This window comes from Anopheles arabiensis, chromosome 2, assembly GCF_016920715.1.
Source record: "Anopheles arabiensis isolate DONGOLA chromosome 2, AaraD3, whole genome shotgun sequence".
NCBI classification, from domain to species: domain Eukaryota; kingdom Metazoa; phylum Arthropoda; class Insecta; order Diptera; family Culicidae; genus Anopheles; species Anopheles arabiensis.
In genome coordinates this window covers 77178500-77206140 of record NC_053517.1, presented here as the reverse complement: position 1 = coordinate 77206140, position 27641 = coordinate 77178500, and the positions used below count along the sequence as shown (strand labels likewise).

Here is a 27641-nt window from a genome sequence, read left to right as displayed (position 1 = left end):
CCCTTCGAAATGAAAACCTACCCCTATTTTTCGCTGTATCAGCCCTCTCTTTTCCATCCGATTTTCCTCCTCGCTCCGTCATAACATGCGCACTAGACAGAAAACCAAATAGCCTGAATAGATGTATGTGTGTGTCTCTACAGGAGGGTAAGTCCCACAGTAAAGCACAGGTTTCCAGCGTGTATGTGTAGCAACGCTGATAGGGAAGGAAAACTGTATTTTGAATGTTTTTAATATTTATTCGACGGTCGGTACGGTACCATGTTCATTGCTAGGCAGATATTCGAGTAGATCACATCACGGGCTGGAGCGATTCTCTGGAAGTGTATGCAGGATTTTATTACGAGTCCGTGTCTAAACGATCGTAACGGTGCGTGTGTGTCTCCTTGTGTTGGATGTGGATTGTGGCGTTAGAAATTAATCAAACTCAAACTTAAACGGAAATTAAGGCGGTATGTGCTGTTGAGTGTTGAAATTAAGTGAGCGAGTGTTTTGTGACTGTGCTGAATAAAACGTGTGCTCAAAGTGACAAAGTGACTCAAGAAACAGAAATTAAGCTCAAACTCTTATAAAAGACTTAGCTTCGAAAGCAGTTAAAAGTGAAAATATAAAAGAACAAAAAACAGTGATAACAAAACGAACCAAACGTGTAGTAAAGCCACATTTGCACAAATCATTGACTCAATGTTGAAAATGATGTCAGGAGCCGTGCACGCCGAACGGGTCATTCGCGCACCGCCCCAGAGCAGCGCGATTACGAAACCGCGTGCCGTCTACAGCATAGATCAGATACTGGGGAACCACCACCATACGCGAAGGACTAGCGGCCCCAACAACAATAACAACAGTCTTACGATTAACAACAATAACAACAGCAGCCCCGGTATGTAACTCTTCTTTAAGGCACACCTTCATATCTACCCTTATCGGACGCGGTGCTTGCGAACAGGGGTCCCCGCGATTTTATCGCGTGTCTTAGAGCGATCACAACTTGGTTTGGCGTTTTGGGTGACCCCTTCCAAGTATTTTCCTAACCACCCGGTATCGGTGGGAATCGCACCATTTGGCCTCCTTTCCCCCGGCGGGTAATTGAGTATCGATAATCTAATAAATCAATTAATGTCATAACCCAAAGGACGAGCTACGCGAAAGGTGGGCGAAGGTTAATAGTCGGTGACACAGCAACGAATTATCGGGGGAGGGATGGAGCCAGCGGAAAGTTTTGCTCGTCACCTCGTCGTTTAGGCTTTGTATTTTTCCCCCTTTCGAACGCGACTCGAACGCAAATGAGACATTCACATGAGTCGTTTACACTGTGTATGGGAACGAGCATAGGGATGTTAGTTGGCGGGTGAGGGAGTAGTGACACGATCAAACACCACAGCACACCTGTGTTTTTTTTGTTGTTCTTGAACGCAAGGGGAAAAACACCAGCCGAGTAACTAACAGCCAGGAACCCCAGGTTTTCCATCGTGTTTTGTTGTTGTTTTGGGATGTTTTATTGAACATCATTAGTGTTTTTCAGCGCCGGGCAGGATATTGAAGAGTGTGGATGGAACCAACAGGAGATGATGAATAATATGTGCCTCATTTTTTCAATGTGCAGATGTTCATTGTCGATGGAGGGAATAATTTCTTCGTTTGCTTTATGAGGAACACAATAATCAAATCATTTGTAACTGTTTATGTTTTAATGGATAGGTGGGAGTGTTGTTTTGGGGTCCTTAGATAGAACAAATCAATCTATTTCTAGAAATAATCGCGTTATAATGTCTTTGTTTCGATACCTCACGCTGGTTCTATTAGAGACGTATTATTATAATGAAGGCTCCGGAAACCGGAAATAAAACAGGAAAACGATCAATAAATAATTTCCGAAGATCCTTGTGTGTCCCGAACATTTGTTTGTGGAGCCAGCACTAGGAACTAGGTGGACTTTCCTGTCATAAATTCAGATCTTCCTGTTTTGAATTGCTATAAATATGTTTCCTGTCCTCAAACTTCGTGGTTTCATTTCCCATCATAAATGACGCCCCAGCATCCTGAGCCATGTTATGACGAATGAGTTCAAATCGGTTACCCAACTGACCTGCCCTGACCATGCACTCGTTGCTCGTGAAAGTCGTGAAGAGGGCCATAAAACACTTTCAAGCGAATCAACTACCTGAACATATCTGGGATAAAGAAGGATAAACGCAGGGAATCCAGGTTAGAGCATAATCGTCTAGTACAGCTTACCGGTGGCAATACACATTCGTTGTTATTGTTGCGACTTAGACGCCGACATTCGGGACGGAATGGTCCACTGGCTCCAGCAATAGAAGTATCAGCAGCAGTATATCCTTTTGCTAGCTGTTCTCTTATTTGACGCACAAATATCCCTCGACGTGTTAAACCAAGAGTACCTCAGCGGTGCTTCCGAGTACCTGTTGGGTTGAGTACTCGATGGAATGTTAGGATGCGTGGATTAATTAGGATTTTGTGGTTATTATTCTCGTGCTGGTGCCCCTTTCCAACCCCATGGAAACTCCAGAGACAAGGAAGGTATTCTGGACTCATTTTACGAAACGCATCAACCCTTTTAGACTATCTGTTTCGGGTCCAGATTTGACGTGATTACTTTACCAAACAAACCATAAAGTAAAGTCTTACGATAGCTGTCGTTTGAGGTTTGCTGCGGAAAGGTGTTAACAACCAACCATTGCAGGAAGAGGTACACTTTTTACCTTTAACCTTTCACCATGATGACGTTCATTCCCTCGCAGAACGTGTTCTTCCCCAAACCGTTTCCAAGCATTTTACCATCAAACGGTTTGATTGATTTCTCTTCCTGCAGTGCAACTCCATGCAACAATCTGTCATAATTGGAGCTCACGGCACACAAACAACGCACACGTCGGCACTGGTTAATTGGTCTGTGGTGACGAGATTTATTTGTCAACCTGACGTGTATGTTAACTTCAAGCGTATGCTGTGATGGAGGGAAGCTTCAATGAAACCGCTTCCTTCGTGGGGATTCTGACAAGCAGGATGGCGAGTGCTGAAAATAGATGCCACTTTGGGGGTGTTGGATGAAACTGACGAGGCATCTATGTTTATTCATTTGATTTTGTCTCTCTCTCTCTCTCTCTCTCTTTCAATTGATTGTGCAAAAATTCCGGGAAAATTCCCGTCGCTATGAATGAGATAGCAAAACACACCAATGACGGCACGTTCTGATTCGTTTGATCCTACGCACTGTCACAAAGATCGATGTCTGCAAGCGTTTGATATTGTCAAATGGTTGCAAAAAGGAATCCGGGGCAAAAAAAAGATGCCCGGAAAGTCGATTTCACTTAACTCGTTGCGTTACGGGTGAAAACATCCACACAAAGTGAAACATGTTTGTCCATTTCCGGGTTCACGCACTTGATCGCACCAGTAGAGCTCACTTGTGCGTTCTAAGAGAATCCGTGGTGCTGGTGCGGAAATTGCACACCAAACCGAGCATGGAAATTGAGTTTTGCGTATGAATATTCTCGAAACATGCTTAAAAAAGTCTGATTGCATTATAACGTTGCACAAACTTACCTTTTTTTATAATTCAACCTCGCTAAGGGACGTTGTTTGCTGGTTCCTGTTTAATGCCCGTTTTACTCCCTGCGCAGCGAACATCGTTAATGTGGGTTTCATTACCTCCCACCGGGTTTCTAGGCTTTTGTGTGCCGTTTGGAATATATCCTGTCACCTCATCTGCTCTGTAGCGCTTTCAGGAGGTGGTGAATTTTAATATACTCACAATTAGGGCTCGCAAGCAAACGCATTCGGGGTTCATCGTTCGGCCAGCCTTCCGGAACCCAAGGGGACGCAAATTATGTCCTCGAATTGCTGCCGATGATGATGATGATGAGGACGATAATGTTGTCGATTGGTTGTTTGAAGGATAATGTTGAATCCCGGGAGTGCGGGATGGAAAACGGTTCACGGTTTTTGTTGTGACATTTTCCCCTCTGCTGTCTCTCGCGGTACTGGATCTGGATGGATCCCCATAGCCAGCTCTTGAGCATGTTGACAACAAAAGTGTTTGCACGAGTTGTTAAGCGGTTTATTGTTAATAAAAATCGCTGGCCCACACGGCTCCTGAGTTGGGCCAAGCGAAAGTGGGGAAGGCGTCAGTTTGCATTATTATTTGCCGTGCAGTTTTGCTGTTTGGCTTTTGCGTTCGTCGCTTGTTGAGCATAATTCTGTTGTTTACAGGCGCGCCTGCGAGGGAGGTTACGGCCTTGCGATGTGATGCGCTTTTAACTATTGAATTTGCACCAGTTTAAAAGGTTTTTTGTGGCGTATAACTGGTATAATGTGGCTGGTACGACCAATTTGAGTTGAAGTGTTTGTTTTGCACTTAATATGGTTTTTTAAATGAATAATAAGGCAATCTATCCCGAAAAGGTATTATCTTCTTTAAATTGCTATAATATTAAACTTTTTTGTACTGTTGATGATTTGTTCTGAATTCAAAAGAATCCATTTGTATATCAATAGCTTTCATTTTCAATCGAATGCAATCACCAAGGCAGCTTGTAGCACTGTATATAAACTACCATTTGCTTTCCTGCGTTGGGTTACCATCGACAACTTGAGCTGAGTTTAAAAAAAAACACTACACATACTCAAACACACACAACACATTCCGGTTGTCCACAAAAGCGCCAGAAAATTGCCAAAAACTCGATGAAGAAACGACAAAATTAAATCCAACGCACAGCGCATCCCAGGATGGGGCCGGCTCTTTCAATTCACATCCGGTACGAAAAATGGCTCGAGGAAATAATAAATCGCCCATATACGAACCTCGAAAAGCCTCCCGTGAGGGATGGGTAGACCATCGGTACCAACGCGTGGATCCAGCTCGCTTTCGTTCGGTTTTCATTTGATTGGCCAATTGCGGGCGGGTTGCGGAGAGTTGCAAAAAATTAAACTCCAGAATCGAAAACCTGTACCCACCAGCGCTGCAAAGAAACAAAGCAAAACAAATCAAGCACCAGAAAAAAGTGTGCAATGAAAATCGAAAGCAACGGGAAAAGCATATCGAAAGGATTAAGGATGCTCGAAACGAACAGTTCTCCATCCGAGCCACAACGCACGAGGCAATGACAGAAATGTCCACCAGTCGGTCCACCATACAGCCAATAGCCGTTTCTTGCTCCCTTTTTTGTCCTTTCTTTTTGGGTGAACCGCTTTGGGAAAGGATGATGATTATTTAATTGGTGCATTCATTCGTCCCGGTTCACGGGGAACACGTACACATTGGACCGATACAAGCTCGGACCCCGGTAAGCGGTGTTTCGTGCTCGGGAACGGGCGTATTCCTGCTTTCTGATTGTTTTATTTTAAGCGTCCCCAGGAACGTGTGTCTGCCCGAGCTATATGTATCCTTTTTTCCCTGCACCATGAACCAGAGACTTTTTTGCGCATCTCGTTGGTAGAAACTCATTTTGAGCCGTATTTTTTCGTTAGATTATTTTTGCCTATTGCCGCAGGCTAAGCTGTTCCCTGTGCCACCAACGTACAAATGTTTCAGCCGCAAAATAAACGATAGGAAATTGCACTTTTTTCGGAGAACATGTATGAATTTTATCTATAGAGGGGATTAAAACGTTTATTTGTGTGTGTGTGTCATGAGTGTCTAATTTTGTTTTGTTTATATTTTGCTACGCAGATCATGAAAATTCGCTCAAACGAGAAGGCTCCCCGGTGGAGGTGCACGATAATGGCGTCGATGTGGACAACGATGACGAGCTGCCGATCATGGGTGATATCGATCCGATGGATAACGATCCGAACGATATGGGCCGTCCGAGAAAGATTCGAAGGTAAGTTGTCTGTGAGGTTGTTGTATAGAATTGGCCGAACAAATGCTTGATCGTTCCCGTCTTTGTATTCCCCGTTCTCGGTTAGATCTCGGACAACGTTTACCACCTACCAGCTGCACCAGTTGGAGCGGGCGTTCGAAAAGACGCAATATCCGGATGTGTTCACCAGGGAGGAGCTGGCGATGCGGTTAGACCTTAGCGAAGCTCGTGTACAGGTAGGTCAAGCAAATTCGCCCCTATTTCCCCTACTCAACTAGCAAAAAGGTGTGCGTGGTGCAAATTCCGGTCGCTGCGAACCTACTTCTATCGAGTTGTATAATCAATCACTAATGGAAATATGAAATAGACGACTAGTACGAGGCACGTGGAATGTGTGGAACGATTTGTGGTGTCGGGGGTTTTTCCAAACAATCGCCCAAAAGTGTAAATCTCATTACGCGGCGCGGTTAATGGCTTTTCAAGGTGTGCGTCGTGTGTGCCCTGAAGCGGCTGGGGGAAAACAACAGCCCCCTTCGGCTCTATTAGGCCAGGCTAATTGGTCTCAACACATCCATTCCGGTGCGCTCGGTGACGGTGCAAATGCGAACAGGAATTTATGTAAATATGCCGCCGGCCGTAAATTGCGAATTGAAATTGGAACATGTTTATAGACTGAATCCCAGGGAATTTCCCAACGTTTAAGAGGTGTTGGGTTTACATTACACCGGTTTCGCCGAGGTTTTGTTATGTGATAATTGTGCTTGAAACCTCAAATTACAATTGCTCTGTTTTGTTGCGTTGCTAAACTTACCAATTGAAGAAAAAAAATGGAATTTGAAAAGGATTTGCGGTTCCAAACGAAACAGGTCACAGATAAATACACATATCCTCACCTCCTAATGTCCTTCGTTTTAGGGCAAACAGTTGTGCTCTTTACGTTCTGTTACTCCAGTTTTTATTACGTGCAATATATACGCATCTCCCCTGCGTATCACCGTCGTTGCGCCGTTTGTTTGCCCTTTTGCAACGTGGCGTAACGCGAACTCGGTGGCGTAAATCGGTCCTTTGCGCTGCGCGAATCCGCCACGATCGCTTCCGTGCGCGCTTCGGACGCGGCGACTGTGTACACGAGCAACGAACTGGAATTCGTGGACCGGGGAAAAACTTAGGGAAAGAAATGTATATTTCCTGCACAATGTCACCTTGCTGGGGGACGTTGCGTTTTTCGGGCACAATTCAAGCAGTTAATCCCGTGCGCAATGCAAAGCGCAGACCGGGAATCGCTGCGTCGCTGTGTAATTGAAACCGTCCGGATTGAGCGTAACAAACCCCGATGTGTGTGTGTGTGTATGTGGCTTATACGGATAGATTTGTCAACCCCTCTTGGGTGAATCGACATCAACAGCCAGATTTACACATTTCCCTTCCCTCTCTTTCCCTCTCTCGCTGCAAAAGAGGGATAATGAGCGTACCGAGCGTGTCGCTGACCGTGTACAGACCCATTGTGACTGGATTTCGGTATTAATCGCTTTTAATAAACTTATAATAAACATTTTTCACATCACCCGGTTCCACCTCACCTTTCCTTTCCGATGGTGGTTCCGCTTCCCTTTTCGGTCGGTTTGGGAAAAACACTCCTATTTGACATTTGACGTTTTCTCACAAGGGCTATTGCATTGCTCGCTAGTGTATTTGTGTGTGTTTTGTGTATGTGCGTTCGCGATGTGTTGTAATGGTAATGTGAGAACATGATTTATTAGGGTCTGGAACGGGAGCGCCCCGCGTTCCCCTGTGTGACTGCGATTAGCATAAATTTGTTCGCTAATTAGTGGAAAACTATCCACTTCCCGCTTCCCCGTAGGCTGTGCCCGTTGGTGGAAAGAAAACCCCCCGGTAGCGGTAGCTGCAAATAAAGACGTATTTGTCCGCGCCAGTCAACCGCACATAAATTTCCATTATCCATGCCCGCCATCTCGCTTGGTGAGTGGTGATTTGGGGTGCGTACAATACAATCTCGAGACGCGCATTTGGCTTACGGGTAATGAGTACGCATTTCGTTTTCTTTTTTCATTAGCTTTCTTGGTGCAGACATGACAAATGGGTCATTTTAATAGGATACCATTAAGAATTTGATGAGATTTCACGTCAATTATTATGAAACACCTTGATTGGTTGCATGTCCTTGTTTAGGTGTGTACGAGACGATTTAAATATCACGTCTAAACCATTGGGCACATTAGCGCAACGGGGAAGTACAGCAGGAAGTGTGTATTGTTTAATCATTCCGAACGAAATGGAACAATTCAAGAGAGAGAGAGAGAGAGAGAGGGAGAGAGAGAGAGAGAGAGAGAGTGAGAGAGAAAGAGAAATTCATTCTCAGCCTCAATGGAATAAAACCAAGGAAAAACATACCATTTACATGCTTTTCCACCCGTTCTGCCAGTGACAGTCGCGTCGGTGTGATAGGTTTTGTGTAATTGGCAACAATTTTCAACTTACGCTCAATGGCACCGACAATGGCACACCGACAGTAAGTAGTGGGTGATGGTTTAAAATGGTAAAATGGACCCATTAACAAACAGCAGAGGAAGCCTCCCGACTTCTGATGGGCTACCATCCGGATGGGTACGACGATATGGACTAATTGCAGTTGCAAAATTGCATTCAATTAAATCATCCAAATCGGTACCGGTGGAAAAGGGCGCAAGCGGGCCGGGAAGCGAGATTTTCTCCTTCGTCGAACCTGAAATGGTTCGTAGAAAAGCTACGCTAATTAAATCACGCTACAGACTCGGCGAATGTGTGTGAATGCTGCCACGGGACGGGCCAGTGAAAGGCGGCAAGGACATTTCTTGTTCGTCCCGGCTATTTACACGAGCAAGCAGCAGGGTTGTCGTGCTGTGGAGAACATTAATTGCAATTATGAGCTATTAAATTTAGATTTTCCCATCCAGCCCAGCCACCGCTGGGCGGGCAACGGGAAAACTGACAGTCGGCGCCCATCGTAAGGATGCCCATCTTGGTGAGTTCGTTGACTGCTCTATCGAGGACTCAGTGTAATCAGGCGCATTCGCTTTCAGCAGCTTCGTCGTGCCGTCATTGGCTGGGACACTGTGTTTACAGCGTTTTGGGCTAATTTTCTTCCATCTCGGATATCCGACGTTTATGCTCTCTCACGCCCGTTGCGTCATATCGGCGAGATCGTGTGCGCGCAGCCGAACTCTGAATGGAGCGAATTACGCGAATGCATTAGCTCACTTTCCGGCCGCCTAAGTTCCCCGGAGCTGGAAGCTGCCGCTGAACGAACGAACGGAGCCGAACGGTTTCTTTCCTGCTGGAAACAAGGGGTGCTGAACCAATGGGCCCAACAATAGATAATCGTTCCACTCTCGTCCTCTGCCAAACACGTGCCGTGCCGGGCAGGAAGGGATGTCTGAAAACGATAAAATACGTTTAATTGAAATGTAACAACATGATGTAAGCGGCGGTGGCGTCATCATGTGGGCAATTTGAATGCCCGGCACCGATCCCTTGCCTTGATTCTTCCCCCTTTTTCCTGCTGTTGAGCTCGGAAAACTCGAAAAATCAAACGATGTCAATTACATCGGATTTAATGAGCTTAAAAATGTGCCGATCGGGATGTTTCCGTTCGTGCTGTTCCAGATTTTCCCAGAAGGGACACATGGCGGGTAACACTGTACGCTCGTACAACTGTGCGCAGGGTGAAACGAGATCAGGACTTAGTTAAATTGAGTTTCACTTTGTAGTTGGAATGTTTTTTTAATGGAGGTTTTGATTGCAAAAAAACAAACCACCGCCCAGCTTGATTGGTGGGAAGTTAACAGGGATTGAGTTTTGGTTGTTGTGACAAATTGACCCCTTCAATGCCGGGACACAGGATATGGGATAGAAGCACGAATGTAGAGTTGTTTCCTCTCCGCTTATCACAAGCAATCACACCGTTCGGACACACTATTTCACACTACAACTTAAACGTGGACAAAGCGAAGTGAAACTAACAAGGACAACACCGACTACGATAACTATGGTAACCTTTGCTTTGAAGTGGTTACGGTGCTTCCATCCCTAAACGTTCCAGATGAGCGTTTTATTGTTGTTGTTCTTAGACTGCTTCTCGCCCGCTCGTCCCACCGTGGTGCTGGCACTGGTGGTGGTGCTCAACCGTAGTTGCCGTAGAAAGAAAAACGGGCCCAACGGTCCCTAGAAAGGGGTTGAAATTCAATCGGGAAAATTAATTTAATCCTCAATCCTATTTTAAGGTGAATTAAGATGAAATTTAGTTGTTGACTGCATCGAAGCAGGAGAAGCAGACTAGGACTAGTGCGATGTAGACAATGAATGGTAGAGAAGAGCCTGCATGCTGTGCGAGTTGGCGGTACTACACGGTATGGCGCAACTTTTTTCGCGTCCCAGGCAGTGTTGAAGGTGGATTTTTATTGTTATTCGGGAGTTTGTGTGTGCGTAAAAAGGTTCGCTCAGAAAAGAGGGCGTTTGAAGAGTGCTTGTGATTGTTGATCGTTGCCGTTCGGGAAACTCCATTTGGAAACTCATCTGAAGGGCTATTTAAACATGGAACGAGCGGTGCAGTGCACAATAATGGCACCGATTATTCATGCGTAATTTGCTGATTGATCTCTGATGCTGGCACTGAGGATTATGTTTGTTGCTAGATAACGCGTGCAATACTGCTGCTGTACGTGCGAGCAGAAAAGCAAGTATTGCAGCTTCGAAAAAATCGATCCTCCCGGATTGAAGTGAAAGGTCAAGAGAAATAGAAAAAGAAATGTGCTCGAACCATCGAACTAGAGCACTATCCAAACAGGAACAATAATCTGCTTTTAATGTAATAATATCAACTTAGCACACACATCACGCGCATTAACCCTCCTGGACACGCACACGGCATGATAAAGACCTATCCCTGGGCCATCTCCTGCCTCCCAGGGATGGGAGATTTCCTTTTGTGCGCTGATGGGTGGAGCAAAAGTTTGCCAACCTGAAGCGAGAACTGTAGAGGCGGTGTAGCTCTACCCGATACCCTAGACCTGGATATTAAAAGGGCCTTCTGTTTGCTTTCCTATCATCTTCCAGGCCCCAAAACAGCCCTTAATCGATATCCAATCAAGCGATTGCGTCACCCGGCGGGCATGATCCCGACCGATGGTGATTTTTCCTGTAATGTTTCACTCCCTTTACGGGTACCTTTTTATTTGGCGTGAGAGACGGCGTGTCCCAAAAGGCATCAATGCTCTCCGCTAATGGAAGAGATCATTGAAGTATCATCATCAAGTGGATAAATGTGTCGCCATACCGTATCGACTTCGAACCGGAGGTGTGAGGTGTTGGAGTTTCCCACCAGTAGAATTAGCGCCAAAGTTCGTTTTAATTAATTTTCCCAACTCCAGCGTGATGGTGGAGATTTTCTCGCCCCGATCCCTATGCCATCCAGGCGCCGCGTTCAGCGTTAAGTGCATATTTCGCCGTAAGCTATGTCGGTAAGGCTACCGGTTTGCTGGCTTCTTACGCTACGAAATCTGCTTTTGCCCCCTCAGAAAGCTAATCGTATTATCGACGGTGACCCGTGCTGTCAGCGTCGGGACGTTCGATAAGTGACCGTTCGATTGGTAGGGCCTGATAGCGGAGGCGCCCAAAAGAATGCATAATTAATTGTTGGCATGCACTTGTTCGTCTCTCTGGGATTGTCCCGGACGGACAATATCGTTTTAATGGAAGTGATTTGCATATTTGGGACTCAATTATTGGGTTTTGTATCATTGTTAGGGTGTGTGTGTGTGCGTCAAAGTGAAAATGTTTCCAAGGCTACAATCGTGTTGTTCCACTACTGTATCATATCATCGGAAACGTAGCGTAAAAAGCTTACATGATTGAATCGCGCCAACGCCGATGATCACGCGACTTGAAATAATTCAATTAGGGCAATGCACGCTCAAGCCGTATAATTTGCGTGTCCCCCGTTTTATTAGGCGCGATATTACCATCATTAATCGGTCTATTGTGTGGCCAATTAACTGCGTTGCTGTGGCTGCTAAACACGTGCGTTACAACGATTTGAATCTCGATCCCCCGTGGGTGTCGTTCGTTGCGTGCGTTCGTGAGAGATTTCTTCCACAACCAATCGACAGTGCACAAGGATGCAACCACACACACACACACACAGAGACAGAGCACAAATTGATTCGATTGTGTTCACCTTCGATTCGATTGGGGAAAGAAATTGTCCCGGCCACACACATTCAGGTCGAATGCAACACTTTACAACACAATGCTGGCCAATCGGAAATTCGGTCCCCTTTATTTCGGAATTGGTACAAGAGGTGCTGGATAGAAGAAGGACGGTGTTGCGGCTACCTGTTTTTGTTCCATCGCTCCCTATTGCAAATGCTATTCGATTTGCTCTGGTACTACTCGTGTGTTAACAACATCTTCCATCAATCCCAGGTACGGGAGGCTTAACGTCTCATCCGGAAGAATTCGGTTAGAGATGTCTTGCGTGCTCGGTGGGAGTGGAGTGTCATTCACCAGTTAAGGATGCCCAATCAATTTGGCCGGTGTCGGTGGGTTTCGGTGAATGGTTGGAAGAATTTGATTGATTCCGCATCTTCCGGGACAGAAATGCTCTTAAAATTGCTCCAATTTCAACCTGCATCCGGCAGACGAATATCTTCGGTCCGTTCGGACCGAAAGCCTCTGTTACTATTGTAAGTGTCTACACTGCTCAACCCGAAGCAGTGGTAGTTTGTAGCTGAAATTTATTCTTGCATTTATTCCAAAAGATGTTGACATCTTTCCTTTCGATCGTACTAACTCTGCTTTGCGGGTACCGGAAAGGATGAAGTAGTGGCTGTTTGTCCATGTACGGTATATCCCAGCGTACAATTGGGAGATTTGCGTGTCCCCTCGCAAAGTGGAACTTTTGCCCATTTTAATAATGAATCCCAACTGCGTACTGCGCTCAGGACACACTCAGGCACATCATTTCCGGTGCGTCTGCCGGTCGTTCGTCCCGAAGCTCATATCCGGTTTCCGATATGTTCCGAGCTCGAAGTTGGCCAACCGTGCCACATCCTGGTGCCGATAATTGATGGAAATAATTGCTGATATTGTCAATTAGTCACCGTCTGCTTGCTCCCGGTCCCGCAGTTCCGGTCGTCCATTGTAATCGGCGTCCCATCAATTGGATCAATTTCAGTGTAGCACAGCGCACAGCCAATTAGCGTGCGGGCGCGACAACACCGGACTAGAGTGATGTCTCTCGGTAGGCGCCACTCGAGGTGTGTCTAGCGAGATCATAACACTCGATAATGAAGCAATAGGTTTCGCTGACATCTCGCCCCGATCGCCGTGACCGGTGTCCGAAACGCGTTGACACCCGCTAACCGGTCATTAGCTGACACGTCCGGGATATCCTAAAACTAGTCATTTTGTTGCTGACCATTGTCTTATCGGGTTTCCCTTTGTTTCTTACCCACAATTCGCAGGTTTGGTTCCAGAATCGTCGAGCAAAGTGGCGCAAACGAGAGAAAGCCATGGGACGGGACACATCTGCCTTCCTCCATCACGAACAAGGTAATTATAAAAACGATCTATTTTGCTCCCTCTCTAACGAGACACACGCTACCGTACCGTCATTGTTTTGGTACATCAAATGAACAGCTATTAGTGTCACCGAGGTGGTCACTCATCACCGCTTCGGTTGACCCTTTTATTAGCACGCAATTATAAACCGATTAAGAGGTGCAACAGGCCGCAGTTCAATCCTGACAATAGTAATTAACAAATCTTTCTCTTCTCGTTCCGTTTTGTCACAGGAATGCCTGAATTTCCACTAGCGCTACCGCTAACGCACAACATACCGCATCCAGCGCTTCCGACCGAGTTTTGGCCACCGAACTTTGGACTGCATCCTTCGCTGCTGCCCGGCGCGCACGGGCTGCTTCATCCGAACGTAATGCCCAACTACAAGATCCCGAACTTCCACGCCATCCTGTCGCAGTACATGGGGCTGAACAATCTGTTCGGTGGCTATCCGCAGAATCTCAGCATCAACACACGCATCAGCCCCCAGAACAGCCCGAAGCAGAGTCCGACCAGCGTGCAGCCGACGATGGTTGGTGGGCCGGTCGGCATTAACAACACAAGCAACAGCAGCACGAACAGTGGCGCAAGCATTCTTAGCAGCAGTAACAGTAGCAGTAGTAGTAGTAGCAGCAGCTCCAGCAGCAGCGGTAGCAACTCCAACATTAGCGTTGGGAGTAACACCAGCAAAGAGTGTATCGTTGAGAAGTAAGCTGGCGTAGTAGCACCGATGCAATATGTTAACGGGGGTATAGAGGAAAGATTAAAATCTGACGATAATAGATTAAGTAGAGCAAGCTGTTGGGTTTGCTCATTTCCTTAAAAGGCTCCCCCGATTAGGTGGGCTGTAAATAGTCTAGAAAAGGATGGAGCAACAAGTGCTGCATCGTACGTATACGTGATTTAAGTTAGCGAGGGATGTGTTTTTTTTTGTTTATTTGTTTTACTGTAATGTTTAACCAGCCAGTAAGAGAATTCATTCCACAAAACCAAGGGAGATTAGACAAAGAAAGAAGTGTAGCGCCCATATACCAACATACCAAGGATAATCGAACAACACATTGAAGGAAGCGACCCGTGTACATAAAGACATATATATGCATATATTATTTAAAGGCAACTCAAACTGTTTCGGAAGAATGATAATGTTAGACCTCGTCCATGATAAGAGTAAACACATACATCAATAAACGGTTATCAAAATGACGAGTGAGTTCACTGTGTTTCCGCTGGCTCTGCCTCGAGTACCGACTGGACCCACTCGCTGAAGTGCCCGACATCGACGAACACGTCCGGCAGACCCGCTTCACACTTGCCGCCAACCGTGTAGCTGCCAACGCCCACCAGGCGGTCCTCAAACACGGCCGGACCACCATAGTCACCCTGAAAAGAGATTGAAGAGAGTGGGAGAGTTTAGTGGGAATGCTTTGAGGGTTGAGAGCAATGAGGTTGACGATCCATACCAAACAGAATCCAGCTCCGGCACTCGTATCCAGACAGAAGACACCTTCATAATAGTCCTCTCCCATCGCTTCCCGGCACTGGGAATCGGGCAGCGAGGTAAGCTGGGCATACCTCAGCCGGAATGCCATGTTACCCTCGACGGTGTTGCGCCCGTAGCCGGTAACGGTGGCGAGCAAGTTTTCACCGAACGCTTCCTGTCCAAACTCTACCGGCCGGGAGGTGGACGTGAGATCAAACTTGCGCTTTACCTCGACCACCGCCAGATCGTACTTGGTGCCGTGATCGTACTGCTCGTGGAAGTGTACCGTTTTGACGCGATTGTACCGACCGTTGGAGAAGAGCTTTTCCGAGCCGTAGAACACGTTCAGCTGCTCCAGTGGAAGTCTGATTTGTATGACAAAGAAGGAGAAAACCAGTAGTAGAAACGGGTTGCTTTTGACACTACGTGTTGTAGACTCACGGAGTTTCACCCTTGAAGAAGCAATGGGCAGCGGTAAGGAAGAAGCGTTCATGCACCATAACGCCACCGCACACGGTTTGGCGCATGAGCGTCATTGCCACCTGGTACGGAAACTGACCCCGTCGGGCGTCACTGCCATCAGCAACACGTCCAACTACATTGGCGTGCGCAATGGACACCACTGCCAACAACACAGCAACTGCCACCGAGTAGTTCATCTTTACGTTGTGTTTTTTCGCCAAGGTACACCGTTCACTAACTGCCAATTGGCCCGTGGATGACCATATTATATAGCTCGCTCAAGTATGCGCACAGAGCTCCCGGTAATCATTCTCACCCGATCAGACACTCTGGCGTTGATCCGTCTGATCCACTCGGGCTCGGCTTGGCAGGGATTACTACAGGGCATTGATGTCCACGGAAACGGAACAGACTTCTCGAAGGCCTGACAACCGTGGAGTGGGTGGGGACGGGTAAAACAGTGACACACAAGTTAACGCCAAGCGTCAACAAGCTTGTCCAATCCTCCAATTTCTCGACTATTATGAGTGTGGATTTCGAATTTTAATTGAAGTAGCAGAACAATGTAATCACGCACGCCAGGAACGGTGCACGATGAGTGTATTGATTATTGAGTCTGTGCGTGTGTGTGTGTGTGTGCCTGTGCACAATTCCCAAATGCCATTGTGTTTCGGTGGTGCCGTTGAGATCATTCATCCCGAGAGCAGTTAAAAGGGGGACAAACAACGCACGACACATTTATGTTTCGAGCACCACAGTCTCGCAAAAGGGGTGAAACCCGCATCCCGGAAAAAAGCAGCGCACAGGTATTAAGCCATTCCCTACTTTTATTCTAATCCTGGAATGGCAAATAAAAAAAAGTGGGAACAGCTGTAAAAGTGGGCACTTTTGAATCAGAGTTTTTTTTTATTTCGAAAAGAGCGATGGAAATTGTTTGGTATTGAGCAAATTAATAAAAATCTACACATTCTGGGGAACGCGTTTCAAGGGTACTTTATGTGCAGGGCCAAGAATTGATTGTTCACTTGTTTCGGGATGTTTCGGATTGACGAGTTGGACGAGCGTTTGTGTGCAAATGTTAACAAAAATTTAATTTTAATTGCCTAACGCGAAGCAGGTTGTTTTGTTGTGTGTAATTCTACTATTTTTTCGATTAATGTTACTTATATTGCTAGTACACCGAGGCTTGCTCAAGGCATTATTGTAATGTCCTAATATTAATTAACAATACACCACTCATATGTTAAAAGCTTGTATGTATCCGGCTCATGATGTACGCTGTATTCGACTGTACCGCATAAAATGAAGGTACACCATCAAAATGTCTTATATCTTACAACAGTGCTCCCCAACCTTTTTAGGATCGAGGACCACTTGGCTTTGAAAATAAATTTGCTGCGGCCTACATCCATTAATTGCATACATATTTTAGACTTAGTTCAAAGTTTTTGATCAAAAATATGTCTTAATCTTATTCTGGACATGCCTGTTGAAAATTTAATATTAATGGTGAGGACAAAAATGCACGATAAGTTCAAAAATAAGGCTCTCTTTTTCAAAAATAAATTCCAGCGCAGACCACTTCTGTTAACGCCACGGACCACAGGTTGGAGACCATTGTCCTACAATATCAAATATAGGTTGGACTTGATTTGACTGGCTGGTTAATGGTTGTAGCACCAAATATGAAGAAGAAGAAATAACCTTACCGGAGAAAACCCCACCTAGAACCTTATTAAGCTGAGGGTCACACTTGTCACAAAATCTGTTTCAGCACACCACACGACAATGATTCTCGAGACGTTTGTGGTGATGAATTTGGGACATAAGATTTTAAACCTAAGTCATGTATGTTCATATGAGTATTAAAACCTTTGTGTTGGAATACATTAGCCGGTCTCGTAGTACAGTCGTCAACTCGTACGACTTAACAACATGCCCGTCATGGGTTCAATCCCCAAATAGACCGCGCCGCCATACGTAGGACTGACTATCCTGCTATGGGGGGAATCAATTAGTCACTGAAAGCCAAACCCATAAGTGGGTTCAGGCAGGCCTTACCCGACATCGGTTATTGAGCCAAAGAAGAAGAAGAAGAAGTTGGAATACATTAGCTGTATTCCAAATTCTATTTTTAAATTATACTGCTGACACTACTGAAACGACTTACAACCAGATGTGGTAACATAACTTTAATTCAAATGTGATTTAGATAAAATTTCTCTTCTGCATTTCTCGTAGGGAGTTAAATTTATTCGTTGTTACGAGAGACGAAAAAGAAAACATGGCCTCAAATCAACCAAACGAAGTTTTCTTCACTTATTGTGCAAACTTTTTGAGATATTTAATATTAAATGATTCATAGGGAAATACTATTGGTCTCTGAAATCCAAATTGAAAATACTATTGGTTAGTTTTTCAACTAACCAATATGTTTATAGTTCTTTCAAATTGACATCAATATTCTGACACGCCTGAAGAATAATGCATTACACACTACATAGAAACGAGTAACAAAAAAAAAGCATAGAAAAAATATGAAAAACAAGATTTATTATATTTCAAACGGATTGATAAGTTTTGCTCGATTTGAAGTAATGAACCATAACATCGCTTTCCACCAGTTGAAATTCTCACGATCGTCACCTGTCAAAGCATGCGTAGTCACCTTTTCGGGTGTTTTTCCCGGTTTTTAAACGAGTTGTCGCTTTTTGCAACAAAACGTGTGTAATACCCCTTCAAAAATAGTGTGTAAATGATTTTTCTTCTTCTCTTTCTCTCTCGCTCTCTCGCTCTATCTGTTTAATCCCAGACACCAGCAACAGATCATCGGCCAATTAGCCACATCGCCGCATGCCGAGGTGCGAAATTTCTCGTTCTCGTAGGGGTGGCGGTACGGTGTGAAGACATTAAGGCCGGACCGTTCAATAGCTGCTGGATCATTTCACGGTCCAGTGCACGGTGAAAGCATCTCTCCCACAAACCGTCTCGGTGGAGTTGATCTAATCCCGTGCCGGTTGACAGACAGCGCCCAGAGTAGTGTAGTGAATGGTGATCGTGATCATCCTGCCGGTCCTTCACCCGGTACCTGTATCGGACGGGATCATCGGGATTGTGTTAGGCCGCGTGTGTTGTTCTTTGCTTTTCTCTTCCTCGTCCTCTTAAAGCAAGAAACGCACTCGTGAGACTATTGGCTCACAGGCGTACAATGCATCTCAAGCCCTCGCCAAACAAACGCTATCATAGCGTAAAGAAAAAAGAAAGCCTTCAGAGAAAGGATGTCTTTGGCGTAGCACTTGTGTGAATTTTCTCGCCGAGCACTCAGCCGAAAGTACTTATGTGGTGTGACATTCGGCACCTTTTTAGGTGGCAACATCTTAAAACTTCAGAGACCAGTACCTAAGGAAAGAAAGTACATGAGGTTGCATTTTGCAAGGCCGTAAGGATCATTGATCGAGGGCTTTTACGTTTGTAGCTTTGTGTGGATTTGGGTGGGTCCATTCCAGTTTGCCTTGTGAGAGTGTGTGTGTGTGTTTTGTGGAAAAAGAACAAAAAACACAAAACAAAAGGAATTAGCTTTTTAGAAAGGTGTCGCGCACTTGCGTTTTGGTACAGGTTTAGGCGCATTAATGGTATTACGGGTTTGCGTATCCTCTCTGGAAATGGTAGGAAAGCCGGTACATCAGCACGGTTGTGGCGTGCGTGCTAGCTTGAAGTAGGCTTAACACGTTTGTAAAGCGATGAAAAGTATATTTACCGCCTTTCAAAGGCTAATTAGCCGCTAATGGGCTGGAGTGTACTGTTGCCATTGAAGCTGGGTAGCGGATGCGTAGAAACTAGGGACTGTAGTAGATGAGTACTAAGCGTGAGTTTTCACGCCCGCACTCACAGAGATTTAAAGGGTATAGTACGTGAAATCGGTCGCAATGACTCAGTTGTCTTAGCAATTATTATTTATGCAAAATATTAGATTTCCATGACGTAGAAATACGCGCTATGCGAGATTATTATTTAAAAAGATTATAAGCAAACCACTGTAAATCATTTGTGATACCAAAATCTCGCGAATGAGAGGAATATTCAACAGATTATCTATTGTATTAAAAACAATGTATCACGTTTTTATTATTGTTTTTTTTTCAATAATGCAGACGTCTCAAACTGGTTCTATTCACATTTTGAGCCTTCCTTTGTACCACGGTATTGACTCTCGATCTCCATGGTAGGGCAAGAAAGAGACGATGTGATATGATAACACATATAACGACTTCTTCTTAGACTTCAAGGAGATTTAATTTATATCGAATACTGCTGATAACATGCTGCTACGTGCTAATTAGTTTCCCAACGTCAGTTGTTACAGCAGATTCAAATAATCAAAATATTGAATACAAAAAGTGTTCCAAATTTAAAACTTTTAATTTGCAAAAAGGTAAACCGGGCAAAGATTCAAGCTCCGTTTGTATTACAATTAAAATTAAAAGGTTAAAAACTTATCTTACGTTGGTACACTACAAAGGCAGATGGGACACTGCAATGACTTTGCTCGAATCAATATATCAGATTTTACAGTATCCCTATCATACAGTGATCATTTTGGGTAAACGAATTATTCAGTTAGAAATATGAATTCAAGCAAATACATTGCCTCGTATGTCTTGAGATAGGTTATATTGGTATATATTTTGAGATAAAAAGTATGAGATAATATAGTTTGCATTATATACAGCACTGCAACGAGCTTTCTCTTATAACTATGAATCAATAGGTAGATTATTACTTTTTTATGTATAGTTTAGCAGATACTAATAGATTTATGCTCGAAAGTTTAAATTGTGACCGAGGACTTTCACTTTTTGCAGTCGTATTTTCGATTAGGTCAGCTCAGACAATTACAATTACAAGACCGTGCAGATATACATTATCCTACATTTATCAAATATGTCGTATAATTATGATAACTTCCTCACAATATAAAAATAATGGGAACTGCTGAACTATGCTACACAATTATTAATCTGCAATAATAGATTTCACGCAGCAAATTCAAATTTACTATCGAGATTGGAATACTTGGAAAAAAAATAATTATACTGCTCTATTTATCTTCTTCCCTCAACTAAAAAAGCTCTTGAAACATACAAACTCGCATATTTGTAGCCAATTGAACGCCAACCGTACCGACAAAGAGATCTTTATCGAAACCAACATCGATAACCGCACTCCATCATTAATCACCACCGATCGATACGCGATCCCCTTTTATCACCCCATGCACCACACACACTCGGGGAAAAGATGTCGTTTAATTTGGTTTTTATTAATATGGATATTTATTGTAATTTATCCTGCGAACTTTCGCACCTGACGCACGTCCCCGTTACAATACACTCGCCACCCCTTTTAATGTGAGGGCTGCCGATAGTCGTTCGTACGGGTAGCTTCATTTCACCTCACGGTTGCTTATCAATAACGCGCTGGTGGAATATTAATTTCATTATTGTGACCGCAATTCTTGTACCTCGGTCGCTTGTTGTTTTTTTTTCGGGGTATATTTTTTCCTCGTTTGGGTGTTGATGTGATTTGTGGTTCCGGCTGCGAGTGTACGTTGGAGGGAAATAGTTGGAAATGTCGGAATGATTTACGATTTGTTTGAATTAGCATCGGATTGCGGTTGCTCAAAAGACTTGCGCGCCTGATGAACCAATGCGATTGCATCTGAACAGGGTGTGAATTTCATGTTCCAAAAGCAGCTGAAACTGTCCCAGAGTGCAATCGCCAACTTGGAAGACCAGCTTTGTGTAATGGATCCTTGCCGCTGCACAGATTTATGCATGTCCTTTTAACGCACGGCAAATTTCGTTCTCTTCCTTCCATATTGACCTCGAAAAGGACACCGGGGGGAACGTTAAAAGTATCAGCTTCCAACCTCAGCCAATTATCTGCGTTTTGGGCAGGAGCTGAGATTCGATCGTTTCTGGGATCGCCGTAACGCCCTCTTAAAGTACCCACGTACGCTGCACGTTTAGTGCAGTCCTTGACGAAAACGACGGAACTTTATCCAGCTTCAATTGCCCGTTGCGAAATTGATACTGTTGTTTGCGAAACGATTGCTTGGGCGGTGCCGTGCAATTTGCTTACATGGCTACAAAACCCCGACCATCCCTTGTCGATCGTCGTAATCTTACCGTTAAAGGACCGTGCTGCAAAGAATGAGAATAACAACGATTCAAACGGCGTGTGCTTATGAAATGTCCCGTGGTGCGGCAGGAAGGCGAACGAACACGCACAATCTGTTATTTCCGCTTTGTGGACGAACTTGAGCTTGAGATTTGCTTCATAAATTCACAAATAAAAACGCTACAACTTTGAATTGCATTTGTCACAGTCACAGTTTAATCGTGGCTGTTACCGATTAGCGCACGAGGTAACTTAGAGAAGCAGAAGGAGCAAGACAAGCAGCTCAAGCATGTAGCGGAAGCATAACAAAACATACACATAAAGCCTCTTTAGAATGGAACCATTTTTACCAGCCGGATGGATTTTTCATTGCAAGATGTGCGGAAATGTGACCATCTCAAAGCGGAGGGTTTCGTATTAATAATCGCTCGATCGTTCGGTGGATTGAAATTAATCAACCGTAATCTGCCGACGCTGCTGCTTGACGGGATGTAAGAACCTTCCAAACGGGGCCGCCGCGCAAGGATGTGCCGGCCCTCCCGCTGACACCGGTTGGTTGACAATATTTTCCGGCTTTTTCTTGAGGGGATTTAATGGTGGCGGTTTAATACTGTTTGCACACCGTACGCGCCCATAGCTTTGCCGGTCATGGGTTGCATGTTGAACTGTCCAACTGTCTTTGGAGTTTTGGTGACCATTTCCGTCTTTATCTCGTTTGGCTTTGGACCCGGTGGACCTTTCGGTGGCTTTTGGTTGAGGATTATCGTGCTGGCAGCTTCGATTTGGTGATTCGAAATATTTATTTGCACCAAGGATTAGGCACCGAAAAGCGATGGTTTGATTTTGGCAAAATTGTTCTGCAAAGTTTATTAGTTTATTTAAAATGAATTATTAGTTTTACTGTTTTCTTTTTGTAGTTTATAAAATGCGTGTAGTTTGCTGTACTGTGTATTACAAACTTGTATTAATAAAAAAACAATATTTATAAATATCTTAAACAATTTCTGAAATGTGTCCTTGTTGAAATAATTGCGGATAAGATAAGGAATATTTTATTGCGTCTACATCTAGACCCCCAGAATCATTCCCTCATTAAACAAATACAAACGTGTTTTGAACTGGTACATTAAACTGCGGTGTATTATAATTAAAGCCTGGCCGGTTGGCTGGTTGGCATGCGAGACCACCCGGCGACATGCCTGCCTTACGGCCAAATCCAATCCAGGATCGGATCAAAAACACTTCACCCATTCCTCTTTAGCAACAATTGTTGTTACACGATTTTTGCTACAATTAAATTCGGTTTAGCTTCGGAAACGGAACCGGGCTGTACTCGTAACGGATTGAGTTGGAAAGGAACACATCTTCCCGCTCGAACACTGGCACACTGGAAGGAGGTCTCCTCAAAGGATCTCGAAGCACCCAGCAGGGGATCGTCTGTACGACATCTAAAAAAAAAGAAGAAAGGGATCCTTCAACCTCCAGATGGGCAATCCATGCCATTCTTCACTAAGAAAAGGACAGAGCGAAAGAGAGACAGAGAGCGGGCTGGTTCTTGAAGTGCTAATACGAGAAATGTGGGTAAACATTGCATTAGAAACCAAACATAGCCGCCGGGCTTAGAGCTGAATAGCTGTCGAATGGGAGAGGTGATTATGATGAACTCCTGTTCGTGTGTACGTCTGTGTATTCCAGCATTGTGAGTTGGAAACAGTTTTGGGTCAAAAGAGTGGGAAATTATAATTACCGTTTTAAGTTTCCGTGTCGCAAAAGTGGGTCGTTGGTTTTGCACGGGAATGATTTGTAATTAGATGGGATTTGGGAAATGGTGTGCACTGTCAATAGAGAGACAGTCGCCCCATGGTACAGGTAATAGAAAGTGTCATAAACTTTCATACGGTGTTTATATCGTTTAGATTCAGTTGCTTTGAAAAAGGGGTAAGCTGGTATTTGTAGTATTTTAAGGATTATTCTAGATGATCACATATGTGTTATTTATTTTCTTTTCAGGAATATTCATTAAATGATTGCTATAAAGTTATGAATTTATTGACAGCTACTCAGCCTTATTGAGCCAATGCGTTGTACAACAAATGTATGAATATTACAATTCAAATCCATCTTATTTCAAATGCATTTTATTGTTTACCATTTAATGTACGATACTTTCATTTCATTGTGTTCGTAACGAGTGTAAAAAACATTCCTTTGTTGATATCGTTTGCGAAGTTATGCAAAGCTACCGCCTCATTACATACTTCTTCGTTTTGTTATTCGTTTCAGGCGTAATGACCTACGCTGTCTCATCGGGCTGAATAAAACTACTAGAATAGCTCTTTGAAATAAAATGCTATCATACCATTTCCAACATATTACAGGGGAATTGTAATTTGTTGGAAAATTCACATTTATTAGATAAAACTTGCACGTTCTGAAGACTTTACACAAACACAATTATCATCTAAAAATATCTAAGAAACTAAAGTTATTCCACTGCAAGCAATTTAGAATATTACCTAGCTGAAGTAGCGCTTACAAAAAAATGTTTTAGAAGCAGAAGAGAAAGTTTGGAGATAGTGTGATGTTGTGTTTCACTTTGGCTACTCATCGTTGTTTTCTAACCATCGTCAGTGTCAGGATGTCTTGTCTGCTGAGCAAGTAGAGCTAAACTGCTTGCAACAAAATCCAAAAAAGCTAACAGCTGTCACAATTGTTTTCTGTGTTTTTTTTCATCCCTTGTCGGTTAGAACATGAAATAGTCATAATCTAGCTAGAGTGGTTTTGGATACAGTTTCATAACCATCCTGCATCCATTGTCCTTCGCCCATCCTTAAGATGCACTCCACTACACTGTTTCGTCACACTTGCGATAAAGAGTGGTAAAAAAGCCACCAAAACAAAGCTGCGACGCTCGTACACAAACAAACCATCGTGGCAATGTAATAAATGGCAAAAAATAATAATAACGACGATGCAGCAGTCACCCGTTCGGTCGGTTGGCCACGACAGGGCACTGGTGCTACTGCTGCAAAGGAACATCTCCACAGGGTGGCCCTTAAAACGAGCCAAACCGGGCCGATAATCCTTCCCAGCACAGTGCCGGTACTCTGACTACGATGCTACCGGCTAGCTCGGTACTTGCCCTCGGTAGGAGGGCCGAAGCGGACGCGCTGGAGGGGTTCGCGAAGTTGCGTCCCCCCATCAGAACGAGCGTGGCCCGCACGGCCTGTAAATGCGAATTGAATAAATGGAAACAAAATTAAATAGCTAAGTGGCCACTCGTGAAGTAATAACCCTTACGAAGTGGAGTTTACCTGGGGCGCATTCTCGGTGGCTCGGCTGTATTCGCGAGTGTGTGCCATTCCGTGGAAAAGGGATTCCGTTTTTGTTTCTCTTCTTGTGTACGGTATGTTTTCCACGGCTTACGTCTAAGCTAAATCTGTCGTTTGGTCCGCGTACATGATCGTGGGACGGGCTGGTCACTCACAGTAAAAATAAAATTGTCAGTATCTTTTGCGTCAGTGTATACGCATTTACAATGAATGATAAATGTGAATGATAGGTCAACGCATTATATTGACAACTACAAGTTTAATGTATATTTACATTAGAATGTAAAATTAAAGCGTATTTAAGTTGCTATAGAAACGATTCTCTGTGGCTATTACTCAAATTTGCTACTACACATTACTTTATTCAATTAACCAAAGAAGTATACTTAATAGAAAATGAATTAGCTCGACTCTGCATAAAAGCAACAGAAAACCCTGTAAGACATAACGACAACATGACGCTGATCTATTGTCCTCTCATCTATCTATCTTTGTCTTTGAGTTGACAGAGTACCCTCTATTTATGTTAGCATTTAGACCAGCGCGTTCAAATGAATTTGACATCCCTGCCATCGAAACGATGATGTTTTTAAGAAATCTCAATTTCACTTAAAAAATTTCCTCATTTTATTCTTATTTCAATTCTTAACAATTTCTTAATTTATTCTTCATGATTTCAATGTAAAACTTTGTAACAATGTAATGTAATTTTGAAAACAGTTGTAATTTCTTGTGCGGTCATAGGTATACATAAATAGGTTTACTCCGGCCTGTTATCCCTCGTTCACAGCCTTCAAGTAGAACGAACCGTATACGCTAAAGTTAAAGGTGACAAGAATAATAAATTGTCTAGCTAGTTCAATCGTCTGCTCGCGATAATCTTGGAACTCAACTGGAAATGAAACATGTTGTCTATTTTCGATAAGTAGCAGGTGCTTCAAATATGCCATTAGTTGCACTCTTACTGAGGAGTAAGCCGAAGTGCGGCAGTTAATGCTGACTATTTGAGCGTGCAGGGAAATCTTCTTGTTTTCAGTAATCAGCGGCCCATTCGATTCCTGCGAATGTTCTGTGATACTAGCAAGGACACATGAACAAATGTTCTTTAGCATTTCACTCTGGTTGTATTTCACAGGGAAGTTTGTGCTCGCGATGGTCAGTTGAGCAGCTAAATGTTGACGCCTCGGATGAGTGACCATACTTGGTACAGATTTGAACGTGATCTGCATACTGGCGGCACAAGCACACAAGCGAAACATTTGTTCTTTCAGTTGTACCAAACGTCCAGCATCGATCTCTAGCAGCTCCGGCAACGGATATCGTTTCTCAATTTGGATCAACTCTTGGTACGGTTCGACAAAATATTCCGGCATGTGAATATCGATCAGCTTAACTGTTTGGAAATTCTTAGAGCAAGACGCATCGCCCACCACAACGCCACTGTGAGTGCGGTTGATGGAAGAAAGTGTGCGCTTTAACCACGCCATAGTGTTTGGGAACTTTTTACGACCAAATGTCGCCCTCATTTCGCTAAACTTTTCTCGCTCATAGTTGATGGAGTAGTGCATGATGGTAGGACGTGTGGATGCGAGCAAATAGTTGGCCATTTCATACTTCATTTTCTCCAGCACCTCCATTATTCCGCGCAGCTGGGCAATGGGTTCAGTTTCTCTTTTCAGTTTCATGATTTCTTCATCACGTGCCGGGCAACAGACCATTCCCATGAGGTTGGTGATTATGAGACGAAATTCATTAAGAACAGTAGCGTTGCGTACCTGTACACTGTCACGCATCAACTGCTTTTCATCCAGCAACAAGGTAACCGTATACAATGCACGATCATTTTTTCCTCGCAGCAAGGATTTAAATGACTGCTTTATATCCCGAATCAGCTGAATCACCATATTGTAGCTGGGAGGTTTAAGCGACAGCTCATCTTGCATTCGATTCCAGTAGGCATCTTTCGCCAGCTTAGTGAACTGGGTAATAAACGAATCAGGAGCTGTGGATCTATCATGGAATTTGTAGTTCATGGCCAACTCGTGCAAGAGATCCTTGTCGTCCAGCACGCGTTCCAACTCACACACGGCAACGAATTTTTCCGGCTCATTACGTTTTGACCGAATAATGAATCCTATGTTTTTTGCGTTGTTCGTACTAAGGCTTGCCCTTTCCAAAAGGTCGGCCAATAGACGGAGGACGTGGTTTTTGTTTTCCTCTCCAACAGGAAGACTCTTCTTACGATTATACAAACTGAAAACAGAGCATCTGTGTCAGCATGTTGAGAAATGTACTGAATCGACATGCTTACCCGGTAGGATGTGTCATACTGGAACTATACAATTTAGAAACATAAAGTTGATGTTTTATACGAATTCGTAACTAGTAACTAGTAATCTCAAATAAAATTAATTTGAATGCTTCAAATTTCCGAAGATGTACGCTAGCGGCATGTTCTAGCATGTCCGGCAACGTTGAACTGTCAAAGAGGGAGAGAGATAGAAAAAGAGAGAGATCGCCTGGCTAACTAGACCTATCAATTTATCTGTAGCCATACCGATGCTCCATTACTCTACCGATTCCTAGATGAGCCTCATCAAACTTTGTTGTTAATTTTTTGTTGTTTATATCGAAAATATAACAACATTCTAAACATTGGTCAAGAAACTATGAATGCAAGTCTCCTTCCCACTACAGGTCAACGGATAAAGCTAAATGAACTCAAGATTTTCTTTG

At 43.9% G+C, this 27641-nt stretch overlaps 3 protein-coding genes across 3 annotated transcripts; 1 reads left to right on the top strand and 2 right to left on the bottom strand.

Annotated features, from left to right (window-relative positions):
- Positions 1-269: 269 nt before the first annotated feature.
- LOC120897375 (paired box protein Pax-6) lies at positions 270-14657 on the top strand. Its single transcript, XM_040302221.1, has 5 exons — positions 270-883; positions 5699-5852; positions 5938-6067; positions 13352-13439; positions 13682-14657. The coding sequence occupies exons 1-5, from the start codon at positions 685-687 to the stop codon at positions 14158-14160; spliced, it is 1050 nt and encodes a 349-aa protein (XP_040158155.1). The 5' UTR covers positions 270-684; the 3' UTR covers positions 14161-14657.
- On the bottom strand, positions 14527-15620 carry LOC120897376 (serine protease SP24D-like). The gene is made up of 3 exons (XM_040302222.1): positions 15373-15620; positions 14912-15296; positions 14527-14831 (listed from the first exon to the last, which is right to left on the bottom strand). Exons 1-3 carry the CDS (start codon positions 15588-15590, stop codon positions 14664-14666), a joined length of 771 nt encoding a protein of 256 aa, XP_040158156.1. The 5' UTR covers positions 15591-15620; the 3' UTR covers positions 14527-14663.
- Positions 15621-25514: 9894 nt separating this feature from the next.
- On the bottom strand, positions 25515-27387 carry LOC120897544 (T-complex protein 11-like protein 2). The gene is made up of 2 exons (XM_040302518.1): positions 27217-27387; positions 25515-27158 (listed from the first exon to the last, which is right to left on the bottom strand). The coding sequence occupies exons 1-2, from the start codon at positions 27231-27233 to the stop codon at positions 25679-25681; spliced, it is 1497 nt and encodes a 498-aa protein (XP_040158452.1). The 5' UTR covers positions 27234-27387; the 3' UTR covers positions 25515-25678.
- Between the last annotated feature and the right edge of the window lie 254 nt (positions 27388-27641).